This window comes from Triplophysa dalaica, chromosome 7 (assembly GCF_015846415.1).
Source record: "Triplophysa dalaica isolate WHDGS20190420 chromosome 7, ASM1584641v1, whole genome shotgun sequence".
NCBI classification, from domain to species: Eukaryota; Metazoa; Chordata; class Actinopteri; order Cypriniformes; family Nemacheilidae; genus Triplophysa; species Triplophysa dalaica.
Window position 1 is genome coordinate 19,600,352 of NC_079548.1, and position 14,852 is coordinate 19,615,203.

Genomic DNA, 14,852 nt, shown 5'->3' on the forward strand with positions numbered 1-14,852 from the left:
TAAGAGACTCAAATTCTAATATCGAAAGCTACTTTGCTCTCAGTCAGAAAGATATCTGAATTCCACCGTCTTGAGATGAAGTGATGATGGTGTGAAATGAGCTGCAGAGTGAAGGTGTGGTTCATGAACAGAGTGACTGATGGATTTGTAGCGAGGCAGGAGGGATGTCCTCTCTTCTCATCAAAGCAACCCATCATGATGCTGTGGGACCCACGTGACCGTCCGCCGTCGTGTCCGTCCTTGCACATGCTAACCGTGCCATTTTCCATCATCTCTGACTCACAATTACACCACGCCTCACTTGCTCGTTTTGCCCTTTTGAGCTCAGTTGCTAATTCATGTGAACTAATCACAAGTAAAAATCATTGCTGTGCTAAAATGTGAAGCATGTCATTCCTGCGTCATTGGCCGCACCCAGTGGAACTGACCCATCGCAAGCATTTTGATTGACAGGTGATCTGACCAATCATTACGGATTTTGTCTGACAAACAAACCAGTCAAACAAGCATGGCGTAGTAGAGCTTTGGTGATAAAAAATTGCTTTTTAAATATTGTAATAGTAAACCGAGAGATATATACCAATCTTTAATGGACGTTCACACTTTAACCATAAACTACAATGAAGTTATACATTTTAAATGAAGGAGAATAATGTAGTTCACATCACCACATACCAAGGTCTACAGAAACAAGATATTGGATTTGACGATATTGTTGGAATCATTTGTGTACGAATTACAGACTGAAGCATTTGGGAAGTGGTGTTTTAAGGTGGAATGTATTACTTATTGATACATTACTTTCATGTATGAGCAAGCCGGAGCGATATGCTTTGCGTCCCTGTAATGTGATGAACACACTTCAGCCTTGCAGTGACATTTTTAGGGAAAGACAATGAAGTCGTAAAGCAACAGCTGTACTGTGTTTGTTGGATATAAAATAAATAAAGATTAAGACATTCATGAACAGTTTTTCTTTTCTATAATGAACTTATATTCAAAACTTTTGATTTCACAAAGAAGAATCAGGACCGACCAAAACTCTGCCCGAAGTTACTCTCTCTCTAAAGTTTTCATTACAACAAATTTCGGAGTAAATATAAACACTTACTTAACCACACTTAGGTTAGCTTTACATCCATTTGTGTGACAGAGTTAGCCGATTTTAGAATTACCTTAACGTTATCTTCTGCTGGTGTGGAGGCAAATATAGGTATATTTATTGTTACAGTTATCTCAAATCCTGAATGTATCCCTCGAATACAAATTGCTGTCCTTTCTATCTGAAATCAGCGTGTCATTATTAAATAATTCACTATTTCCCCAGGGAGTGCACACATTTACACTGGGAGCACATGGTTGATACCGAAAGCTTGTCAGACATAGCAACAGAAACGAAGGCGGGCGGGGTTTTGCGAAGGGTTAATTGCAAAAATAAGAATGGTGCCACAAACAGGTTTCCTGAGGCATACTGAAAGCAGAGCCCCAGTGTTTTTTCACTTTTCAGGAAGTTGACATACCATTGACATTCTTAAAGCATGACCTGCTTACATGAAAATTAGAATGGTAAAGTATTTGAACATTAAAGAAACCAAAAAATCTCACCATTAAAATTCTATTAATTTATTCATGCTTGTAGATCTCAATATGAGCCTTTCTGTTAATGCAAATAATACAGAAAAATAATACATATCATAGTTCCTTACAGTTGGGACTTTTCATTGATAATTGCCTGATGTTCTTCAAATGAGACCAGACACAATTTAAGGTGATTATAGTTTTAACGAAAACAACTATAGCTGTATTTTTTCAGTTAAAGTACACTTATTGTTCAATATATCAGGGATATATATAGTGATTTTCATGTTTGCATTAATAAAGATACATCGCTTTACAGTACAATAAAATGTATTGTTTTTTTAATTCATTTTTGTTCACTGTATGTGTTAAAGTTACAGTCTAACAGATTTTTACTGTACAACACTATGAATAGTTTAAATATAAGATATTAACATTGCTACATGTGTGGCTGCCTATTGTATATACAAAGTGTTGCATTGCTTCAAAGAGCAAGTTTACAGAAACTCAAAACCTTAAATGCTTTAAAAATGTTGATTCAGAGGCAACGCTCATTCGCTGCAAATTATGAAAACATACGAGAGGCGCAAGAAATATAAAGCCACATTACTTTTATAAAACGGTTATTCCACATGCTTAGCCAGGTTTAATAAATTAATGTAAATAAAATGATATTTAGGCTTTGTGCTGCCATTATATATAGGGGTATTTTATAACGGCTTAGAACTCCTCTCAGCCAATCAGAATCAAGGACCAGATCAGACCATTTTATAATTGATATTAAGCATCCCTCTCAGGGCCCTATCTTGCACCCAGCGCAATTGACTTTGTACACCGACGCATGTGTCATTCCTATTTTGCACCCGCGCAGAGCGCGCTTTTCCCTCCACAGAAGCACGTCGCTAAACTAGTGAATGAACTTGCGCTCCCTGGGCGGTTCAGCGCAAAAAAGGAGGCGTGTTCCGGCGCAAACAATCCCTGGTGCTATTTTGCTGTTCCATTAAACAATTGCGCCACTGACCAGAAAAAACCTAGTCTAAAGTCAGTGGCGCGTTGCGCGTTGTTCATAATGCTATTTTAAGGGCGCATGCTTGACCATAATGTAAAGCGTGCACAACGCGCATACACTTTGCTCATGTAATCTACACAGATGTAACAGTTATTTTTGCAAATCATAAATTGTTACACTAAAAAAATATTAACACATGAGATGACGGAATTCATTGTGGTGTGCCACGAAGATGTGAAAAAATAGGCATAAATCTAGCTTACAAATTATTCATGCTAATTGTAGTAATTAAGGATCAGACCTTTTTGTCCAATAGTGGCAAGACATATATGTATATAAGGACATCTGACAAATTGGTTTGTCCATCAAGAACCAGGAAAAAAATTCGACTGAAAAACTGAAAAAACTGAAAGACTGAAAAAAAAGACTGTGAAATCACCTTTACCATAATGTAAGTACATTAAAAACCTTAGTCTTCAACTTACCAGTTGAGTTGAGCGTGCTCATATTTTTGCGCCTGGTAAATACGCCATAATAATAGCAATCCATAATGGAACTTGCGCACCTGCTTTTAAAGGGAATGTTGGATGACGCTCTGATTGGTTTATTTCACGTTAGGCCCAAACCACACCTATGAATAATGAAGCTACTTCAGACCAACCCATTTTAGATTTGCGCCGGGCGCAAGAGCCATTTATCCCGCCGGGAAAATAGCAACAGCGCCGAGACCCGCCCACAAAGTTACTTGCGCTTCGCGCTTTGACACTTGCGCTTCAGATCGTTAAAATAGGGCCCTCAGTGTCTCATCACCTAAATCTTACATCCTGGAAACCTGATAAGTAATAACGTGGAAGAAACAACACTCTGCTAGACTGTAGTGAATGGGCAATGTGGAGATTTGGACAGATTTTTTAGGAGCATTTCAGATCTGCTAGTTATAAAAGCTTTAAAACAGCTCTGAACAGCTGCTGCTGCCCAACAGGGATCTCTGAATTTGAGAAAGAGAGAGTTTTAGCCACTTTGGCTGCTGTGACCAAACACAAAAAATAACACACAGATGGTGATGTTGCCTACAGCTTCAGATTATTACTGTTCACTTTCTCTGGACTGTTCCACCTCACAAGGTACAAAAAAAACACATTTGATGGACAATATGTTGATGATTTCACCTCAGTGCAGAAGCTGATTTTTGCAAACCTGCAATCAATATTCACTCTTATTTTCTCAGCATTAAACAAATTGAAATCACTTTAAGTGCAAACTGAAACACAGTCAAGAGTGATATCAATATTGCTGTAGATAACCAGACCGAGATGAATCGCAGACTGCAAGAATGTCACCAGTCCTTCGAATCTTTAGATCTTAAGAAAAACGAGTCAAGCTAGATGTACTTTAAACTTCTCTCTCCGGCTGGTAACCTTATTTTTCAACACTGACAAATTATATCTTTGATTTTCAGTCAAAAGCAGGACACTTCTTAAATTCACATTTAGAAACTCACTAAATGAAGGAGAGCAACAGGATAATATGCTCTTTTGAGTACCATGCACTTAAGAGGGAACCTTTGGTCTGTTTACGCAAACTAACAGTGGTTTTACTCAATTACACTTAACAGTGTCTTTCTAACAAATGTGAAAAAGTGCATTATAATTCACTTAAGTGATAGTTCACCCAAAATGAAAATTCATCATTTACTCTTGTCATTTCTAACCTGTTTGACTTTCTTCTGCAGAACACAAAAGAAGATACTTTGAAGAATGTTGTTAATTGGCACCCATTCACTTGCATTGGTTTTGTGTCCATACAATAGACATGAAAGGGGGCCAGTTCTGATCTGTCACAAACTTTCTTCAAAATATCTTCTTTTGTGTTCTGTTTCACAAAGGTTTGAAATGACAGAAGGCTGAGTAAATGATGACAGAATTTGCATTTTTGGTCGAACTATTGCTGTAAATGTACTTGAAGTTTGTACTTAATATACAAAAAAATATTCTAGGACTTCAATATGCTATTTTGAGACACCATGAATAATATACCAAAAAATTTGTATTGTCGAAGTACAAAATTAATGTGTGACAATAGTGCTTTGAGTGAGCTTAAATAGTGTGCTATTATAATAAAGTGTGCACTTTCGACGTGGATATGCCCATTTTTCTTTATACTCACTGTCAAAATATAAAATGGTTTGATATATCTGAAAATGTAGAATAATATGGAATAATACGATGTCAACATATTATAATATATAAAATAATACATAAGGAATATTAAATATGATAATACATCCCGTTTCTTATACAGTATATTAAAAGTCCTTGGTTCTAAATAATATGTTAAGTTGACATTATATTTTCCAATACATTACTCTGTATTTTTGTTTTGTAACGACTTTTTAATTGCAAAAGGGCCATGAAGTATTTAAGCAGAATACTACCATCATATAGATTTTCTTAATAGATTTGTATTGTTCATCTGGCATTCTGATTTTGTGTTTTACTAGGTTTAATGGCAATATAGAATGAAATGATTTTTATTGTACATCGTCGTTCATGTAACTGCGACGTTCGGAAGATTTTAATGATCATTTCCATCAACATCTGTGCGTTTACATCGATGCTGAAACAATAGTGCCATTTCTGAGCATTATGGCATGATGTTATGACAGAAGCAGTTCTCGGGCACATGGCAGAAGATCACATTTGCGTTTCGAGCAGAGACAGATGCCATTGTTGAGCTTCAGGGTTATATCATGCAATCACAAAGTTAACAGAAAGCATTATGTTGATGAAAACGAAAGAGAGCGAAAGAAAGAAACAATGCAAGAGTTGAAGCACAGGGTCGAGAAAATGAAAACACACCAAAAACATTTAGGGAGAAAATAGGGCAGATTTCAATCTCCTTGTTACTGTGGAAACTTGGGTCACAAATAAAGGAAAATAACTCGTGGCCACCTCCCACGCTCTTTACATGAAAGTTGCAATAGACTTTCTGTCACGTCCATGAAATGGAGCCAACAGATTTATGATCTCATTTACGTCCAGTTTAGCGTTGGGCTCAAGGATCGGTCTAATGAAACCCGCCCTGGGTTCAATCCAGTAGATACCTCAGGGACCGCGTGAGCCACTGTAGTTGGTTAATCCCTTCCGATGTGTATTAATACCAGTGATGGTGTCTGTGAGAGAGGGGATGTGACCCTGACTTTCTCTTCTCAAAGCCGTTGAGCTGCCTATTGATCGGTTTTCGTTTTCCAAATTGGACGTCGATACCCCGGGCAGTTTCTCTTCGGGAGGGAGCTTGTGACGGTCTCCAGTTGGGTCAGGGCTACAGATCAGACTGCGGGATCGAGGCTGTTAAAGGTCGAGCGGTGTGTGGGGTTGACGGTGGGATGTAATGGAGCTGGTGTCAGGCTTTGGCAGCCGTTCGGCTGAGTAAGAAACTGCCACTTCGAGTCAGAAATTAGACCTCGGCATCTTCCCCCTCAGCAGTTCTCGGTTTTCACTCATAACTGTCGATCTCTCGCTCACGTACACATACTGTCTGCAGATTCTTGTTATATACTGCACTCAAACTGGCTTCTGCCTTTGGTCTCTTGCTTTCAGTGTGTTCGTATTTGTGCCTTTAATATGACGTGTGTGTGTTGAGTAAGTGTCGACCTGTGGAACATGCATTTACACCAATTATTCTTCTGCGGCACCATTTAGCCCATGATGTCATTCTCTATTCAGTGAGCTGGGCTCCATTGATTTCTGATCTCCCATCAGCCCCTGCTTATAGATGCTACGGTTATCTTTGTAATAGCTTTGAGCTCAACAACAATTTCGATTCTCACACCGTGTGCTAACCTGGCACAGCATAATCATTTGAGTAACAAGTAATCTTTCTGTGCACATTGAAAATGTAAAACTACTGGTCTTTTTATACGTTGCACCAATGAGATTGGATTACGCCACTGAGATTTGACATCAAAAGATGTATGCTTTGCAAAATGTGAAAACCCAATTAAAGTAATTTTTGGGTGATTCACTGTTTTCTACATAAAATCATTCTTCGTTATATAAAGAACATTCAGTGACAACATAGTATTGATATCTTTAATATTGACTGAGTAAGCTCATGTCAAAAATTGAAATCGTAGTGAAAATAATGGTTGAGATCAAACTTTCATGCTCATTATCTCAGAAGTGGATTTTTAATTTGATTGAAAATGGGACCCAGTCTGTGAAAATTTGTATAGTATTTTTTCTTGTTTTGCAATACAAATATCTTTACATTCTTAAATTAATACAATTACTTGAAATGCAAAAATGGCTATAAATAAAAATAATAAAACTGAGTAAAAAACCTCCCTTTCTTCCACTTTAGAAAAATGAAACCAAAACTTCCCGTGTATGACCGCTGACATTGTGCCAATAATGACAGGCTGCACATTGTAGGCATGAGATGGAGCCGAGGTATCAAGGTCCCGCCCATATTCCCTGATGACAAAGTGCAAACCGTACAAACCATACCACGCCCCCTCTTTTATTACATCTTATAACAAACTAAAACCTAACTTATTAGGAAAACAAACACTTGAACATGTATCAGTGTGACTAACCAAAATAACACCATCTTTGGCAAAAATGTATTTGAAGTCTAATTGCATTTCTATGCTGTACATCAGGAGTGTCATTAGGGGAATGAGCCCCAAAAGATGTCAGTAAAAGTGTTCTCATTACCCTGCCCTGTACGGATCACTTAGGGGCTGTTCATTTTCGCGACTCTTGCATGCGCAAGTTCATTATTTTAAATGTTGCGGCATCCAAGTCGTGCGACATGCTCTTGTTTTTCAGACGTGTCAATGCTGAAAATCTATTTACTCTTTCGGTGAGCTAGGTCTCTGCAGACTTATTACTAGTCGTATAGCACTGTATGGGAGAAAAGGAGGATTTTTGCAGTAATATATCAGCGATATGACGGATCATCTTTACATTGCTGAGCACTTTGTTAAGTCAAAAATAACCCAATAGTAGTGTAGACCTGAAATTAATCTGCAGATTCTGCCGTTGCAAAAGCTCACTGGCGCCATCTTGTGCAACTACTGATCCCACGACAGTTCAAGCTCCAGAGCATATTGAAAAGACGAGAAAGCGGCGCGGGTTGCGTTTTTCACACCTATGTTTATTCTGACAATTGGATGTCCAATTCACCTGGTTAGGAAACTTTGTTTTTTATGTGCCACAGTAGAGGATCATTTGTTAATTGAAGCCATTATGTTTACTGCTTATTGCCATCCACACAGCACCTTGTGGACCCTCCATTCTTAAAAGACTACAAAAAAGCTGCGCATTAATATATCGACTAACTGTTGTGATTTAAGCAGAGTTACTTGTTTCTTTGGAGGGTGTTAACGGCAAATTAAAAAACACATGAACATAATCAGGCTGGCGTTCACAGATGACAGCTTAACCATCACTAATTAAACGCTGCTTCATTTTAACCGGCCGTGTGTGTTCATAAATAACTGGCCTATTCTGTAACATACACCCACATACGGTCACTGAATTTGACATAGACACGTGTGAGTAATGTGCACCGTGTGTGTTTGTGTGTGCCCCCTGTTCTCCGCACTGCCATTAGCGGTAGATGAGCGGAAATAACGGCAGAATGAATTGGTAGGTGGTAATGATTCCAGTGGTGATTCTAATCAGTCTTAAATTAAAACCCAACATTTATGCAACATTAATGAACAGAGAGAGTAGTTATGTGAAAGCGCAGCTCACGGTTGCCCCCTCGGCTCATATCTCCCACCCGTCGGATGGGCGCACGTGTCGTGCCAATGTTTGACATGTGAAGTGCATGTACCGCGAGGATGATTGATGCGACAGTTTTATCCGGATGAAAGACTGCAGGCAGCAGATCGGCGTATAGATTGAGTCGCACTTCGACGCTAACCACATCTGACATTCTCAGACACCAAGCCGCAGGTCCACCAAGATGGGAATGAGACTGTTGACGAAGGTTACTGCGTTAATACACTCAGCACGGATTGAAGAGTCAAGCAAGTGAGAAAATAAAAGAACATTTCTTTAAGCTAAAGCAAGATATGCTGGGGCTGGTCTCCGATCAGGTCTGGGGGTCAGCGGAGCGGACCGCCAGCACGTGCCATCTCGAAATCAGACATGTGCTTACCGATCACATGGGTCAGGCTGGATTTCTGTTTTGGCTCACCTGTAACATGTTTGGACAAATTCCTGACCGAGCTGTTCGTGTGCCAATGACAAAAAGCTAATGCAGCACAGGACTTGCTAGACCTGACAGGTGCTGAATGCCAGAGCGGGCAGGAAAATAGCACGGCACTCACAAAGGCCATTTATAACAGAATGTGGCATTCTTATGCAAATGAATATGTACTGTACAAGCGGGAGTTGAACAGAAGGAAAGAGGCTAATGACAAACCTTATCCAATTTCAGTATGAATCCCCGATGGACTGTGTGTGTCTCTGTCTCTCATGCCTTTAGGCTCAGCAAAGCACCTTCACTGGCGTGAGTTGCAAGAAATTTTGTTTGGCAGTTGTGTTCATTTTTTAAATAATTTTCCTGTAGCTCAGTGGTTAGAGCAAGGCGCTAGCAACGCCAAGGTCATAGGATCAATCCCAGAGATTGCACATACTACATAATATAAATGTATGTCTTCTGATAGTCGAATCGCATAACTTTGCTTGCTATATGTGGTGATTTTGGTTATTACGTTAATATTTTATGTATCATGCAGCACAAAGTTCAATCTAAGTAAAGAAACCACGTGCATTTACGGACAAAGATTTACTTCATAATTATATGCCCAGACATTCAGTGAGTGACAAATGTTTGGAAACGCTGTACACAATCATTTGCGAGTCATCTGCGGCTGCATGCAGAACGTGCTGATTCTCTTTACCGGTCTCACAGCACAGAAGACGCGAAGAGACGCAATCCTGCGTTGGGTCATAGCCAGACCTCGCACTCATATGCGCCAGGGTTTCAACTCCATTTGTTACTTTGCGTGATTTGGGCTAATTGTTTGCACTTAAAGCCATTGGAGGATTCTTATTTAAAATCATGGATGAACAACAATGAACAATGGCCTACCTATCAACACTATCAATGCAAAATCAAATCAAAGTTATCGGTACATTTACCTCAGTAAATTTATACAGTAGATTGGGTTAGATTATAATGTTATGCCAGGACCCTATAATTTAGTTTAGCAAATCCAGATAAAACATTATTTCCTGACGATAAATTGTTTGATTTATCCAACCATTCTTTTTGTGTTCATTCGCTATTTGCCTCTGTCCACTCACCTTATTGCACAGTCATGCTCTCCACGTTTTGCTGTGTTTGCTTTGTGCAAAAGACTAGCTATACAAATAAATAGCAAAACTAATCTGCCACATCTTGGAAAAGTCAGCAGGCATAGGACACTTACATTGTTTGGTTTTAGAAAAAACGATGTGATTGTTTTTTGTCTCTTCATTGCCTTTATGTGGTGGTTATGCAGTCCAGAAAAATCACCATCTCAGTCATTGACGATGGCATTTGATCACTATGGTTACCGCTACGACAGGCACAATTGAGGCAGCTAACAGCTCCTCATAGCACCCCAGAGGCCAGATCAGGAGCCGTAGCAAACCAGCAGGAAAGCACAAAGATTGTAAACTTCATAGGCCGACCCGATTCTTAAGCAGTGATTGCAAAATAATTAAGGAGCGGCAGGCCAGTCAAAACATAAATGATATGTTTCCTGGGGCAGTGCGTGCCAGTCTGCTACGCCACTGACCATATATCCAAAAGTGCATTATCCCCATCGACTGGTAGTCGAATCAGGCTCCTCCTGTTGAAGCATTGAATCTCCGACCATTCTGGTCTATACCCATTTGACATTGATATTGTTCTTCTGTATCTTTATAGTTTTTGTTGCAGAGTGGACCCCATTTTTAAAATGTTCTCTTACAGTTCTCATTATGAACAGGCCTTTACTTTGTTTTACCTGAATTCTAATGCAACATATAGAAACCCATCTCAGAATACTTCAGGACGAGCTTAGTAAAAAATTAAATACATGAGGAGACTGATGATTGTTGTGCAACTTCAATTCACAATATCACTACGGACTATTAAAAGCATGCTATTTCTGTTCAACATGTGCCATGTCATTTTTTTCTTATTAGAGCATCACATTGTCATTTTTATATCAATAAATGATGAGCCCTGTCCCTTACGTGCTGCATGTAGGCACCATTTGTACAGTGATCTGTGTTGCTGTCTATGTAGAGCGCTCAAAATCAGACACTAATAAGCTTGCATTTCAATAATAATCTACAAGGTAGGCTTACTGTATTCTAGAATAGAACTAAAAGGAATGAACCGAAGGAAACAAAGAAAGTAAATAGAGGGGAGAGAATTAATGATTGAAATAGACGAAGGAAGATATATTAATTGCCGCCTGTGACTCCAGTCCCAAACTGTAAAAACACGAGCATCACAAGCATCATTACACCGTTAAAAATGAATTGCAGCTCCAAAACAAACATGTCACCACGTCTTCGGCGAGATCAAAAACATGCATGTGACTTTAAACAAGACAAAGATTTGAACAAAAGACAAAGACCCCAGAGATGAGAGGTCTTGATAGGAGTCGGTTGGCAAGGGAGCAAAAAGCACCGAGTCACTGCCATTAGGAGATAAACGGAATGAAATAAAAATAAAATAAAATAAAATAAAAAAATCATACAAGATGTTTATTCGATGAAAGCACAATAATGTGCTTCCACATGAAAAATTGCAATAAAGTAGAATAATAGTCAATTAGAGCCAACTAAATGAATCTTGAGTGTAATAATCAGTATTTTATCAATGTAGAATTTATCTGCATTTCTGAATCCCCTTTTATTGCCTCTGTACCTAAATTTACTAATCGACTCCTTTTGATTTTGCAAAATGACATCTTGCCAGGCTAATAAAGCCTTATTGAGTGGAATCGCAGCAATTGCGACTAAATTGAATGGCTGGGAGAGATTGTCCTGGGACAACCAGAGCAAATAAGACAGCTAGAGGTCCAAAGGAGAATGATGGGTGGGCAAGGACCACAATCAGAAGAAGAAGAGAAGCGATCTGGAGGAAGGAAAGGGTAAAGGAGACAGAGATGGAGAGAGTGGCAGGGATTGGCAGGATGTGACAGAGTGCTCATGGGTGGCTGCTGCTTTACTCTCCAATCACATAGTCTCCCCGTCCACTCGCTCATTTAATCTGATGGAAGTGAGTAACAGACAGAAGGAGGGAACGAGAGTGAAGAAGGGAAGGTTATAGCAGAAGGAGACATTTTATTGCCACTCCCCTTTCTCGTAAACGCTATCTGTCCTTAATGACATTGTCAATGGTTCCTTTACGTTATAACTTTTAGTCTTTGCTCTTCTCTTGAATACAAAGTTTTATCGGTATAGGAAAGGTGACTGCTCCCCACAAAAGCTAAATGCTGTATTAAAAGTAATAAAGCAACAAAAATCACAACACAACAATAAACAAAACAAGACTGAAAACAAAACAACAAAAACAAAAAGGGGAAAACACAATATAATAGCTCTGTATAAAAAAATGTAGAGTCCTAACAATGAAAAGCAAACCGGATTTGTATATACTTATGACCATGAGTGCCACATTTTTTAAATGTCTTCACAAATATTGATCATAAATGCTCCTAAATTGTCCATAGAATGTTTTGCATCAAATCTAATCATGTCAACAGGTTTCAATGAGGGTCGGTTTTTGGAGTACGGTCCAGCAAATACCATTATTTCAGTCCAAAATCCATTCGGCTAACATTAGCTTGAAAGGTCTGTGTGTGTGTTTGTGCGCGAGCCTGAACATTGATTCTGATTAATACATGAGACATCCATCACCTAACTCCACCCCCAGTAAAAAAGCCGCTTTATCGATCCGAAGTGGCTCTATTTCCTCCAACTGTCTAAGCTGATCAAAACCTCCTCTCCTCACAAATGCCACATTCCATCTTGCTCATTCTTTTGCTCTGTCGGTGCATCTCCAGCTCTCTTTTCTTATCCCTCAATCTCTTCCTCTGTGCAGGCACTGTACCCGAGCCCGGAGGAGGGCTGGCAGATCTACAGCTCGGCACAGGACGCAGATGGGAAATGCCTTTGCACTGTTGTGGCTCCAGCACAGAACATGTGTAATCGAGACCCACGCAGTCGACAGCTCCGCCAACTTATGGAAAAGGTGACAGCCGTCCTTCATGCATCACAAATGAGTCACACGCTTGTAATGTGTTTCTAAGCAAATCCTGAACAAATGAAGAGTTCGGTTCCAAAATGAGATGACGCCATTTTAAAAAAAAAACATGTCTTCGCTTCCGTCAAATGTCGTGCTGCCTCAGACTCTCTGCAAAAATGATGTTGGGTGTCTTCATAAGAAATGCTGCTTGCATTTAACAGACTGCGCTGAAAAGAGTTGCAGAACAAGAGCTAGCTTGACTACATGGCTGTTTGTTTTGCATCGAAATATGTTTAATTTTTTTAATTAACATGACGTACATCATTGTAATGTCTGTGCAGTTGGATCCTTGAATCAGCGTACACTTTACACAGCGAGTTCGCCAGTATGAACTCACATTCCGTTCAGAACGACTCGCACACCAATGACTCATTTGAACAGATTCATTTAAACTATTGAACTTTTTAGTCACTGACAAATTTAAGAGATCATTGAATTATTAAACGTGAACCACAGAGAATGCAAGATGTCATATTTTATAATTTAATAAGACTGGTTAATTCAGTCAGCTATTGTGGGCTGAAAATTTCGTTGAAATAGATAAATTAGCTTTATTTGATTTATTTGGTTGAATAAAACGTTTTGTATAACTTAATAATTGTCATTTTCATCTAATTTTATAAGAACTTCTAATATGTCATAAAATACTCATTCGCTGCCAGCCTCTTTAAAAAACAGTTGCACCCAATTTTAATGTCTCACAGTAAATTTTCTGTAAAGAATTTATGAAAAAACAATATGTCAAATGAAAGAACAGAGTCTCAGCTTTCAAACAAAAGAAAACGTATTCTTTTATCTTCATTTGTTTGTTTTTTATAACTCCGTAGATGTGGGTAGGTTTCTTCAAAAATGCAGCATTTTATTAAACAGCTGAGATAATTAAAAAATTTTGTCAAAGATTCCGCCCAGATTACACTCAGAACAATCATTAAAAACCGATAAAACATATACGTTATAGGTTCTGGGATTCTGTACTTTTTCCCAAAGGTGTGTAATAGCGCCACCTGCTGTAAAACAGTACAAACACTGATTGCCGTAAAAACTCGTCTTTGGCGGGGAAGCGTTTTTTTAAAATAACGAGATAACTCGTCAATGGCGGTGAAAGAGTTAAAGGTACGGTCGGCATTCGTGTGTGTGTACAAGATCAGGATGGCACCACCTCCGCCTCAGAACCTGGAAAAACCCTGTGTTATGTTTTTATTGTGTTAGTTAGCTGTATTTTGTGTCGTTATGGCTTAAATCAAAACAAACCAACTGCAGTTTGATTGATAGTAGTTGGAATGCACAAGAAAGAAACATGACTTTTTGAAAATAAGTGAGTCATCTCATTTTGGAATCAAACTCTTCAAATATAGTTTCGGGGATGTTGCATAGACATGGCACAAACAGCTCCAAACATTACGTAATTCTGTTCCTCATAATAGAAAGTAAGTGAAAGCACATGATGCAAACAATCGCCTAAAAGAAGATGTGTCCTAAATACGTGAAATTAGAGAATTTGAGAATGTTTTCGTTCCCATTAGACTAAGAATAGGCCAATTTAAGACATTTAAAAATAACAATGCTTACTAAATCTGAAAATGGAGCACTCAATGCACACCACCTTATTAAAAGACAGAGGTCTGAACACAGAAACCCGGTTCAATATGGCAACAGATAGCGTCATCTGTGCAGCTGCGGGAGGAAGAGGGGGGTCTGCAGACTTGAGGGGGGTCTTGAAGAGGAGAGATTATGTAAATGTAACATTAAACTTGATGCACCCCATACTGACCCGGTGAAGAAAAGAAAGATAAACAAGGAAAGAGGAGAGGAACGAATGAGCCCTGCTCAATAAGGTGGCTTTCACACTTGCAATTTAGTTCAGAATGCAGCACGGTTCATATGATAAATCACACATTTGAAAGCTTGTGCACTGAGGTACCGAACCCGAGAGTACCTCAAGGAGGTGGTCTGAGTG

The 14,852-nt window shown here is 39.0% G+C and overlaps 1 protein-coding gene across 2 annotated transcripts in view; it reads left to right on the top strand.

Moving 5' to 3' along the window:
- The window catches only part of olfm2a (olfactomedin 2a), a 69,262-nt gene that overhangs the window by 39,221 nt on the left and 15,189 nt on the right, over positions 1-14,852 (top strand). For both annotated transcript variants that reach the window (XM_056752042.1, XM_056752041.1), the window contains exon 2: positions 12,692-12,841. In XM_056752042.1, coding sequence (XP_056608020.1) covers positions 12,692-12,841 — 150 coding nt within the window. The remainder of the gene's footprint in view (positions 1-12,691; positions 12,842-14,852) is intronic.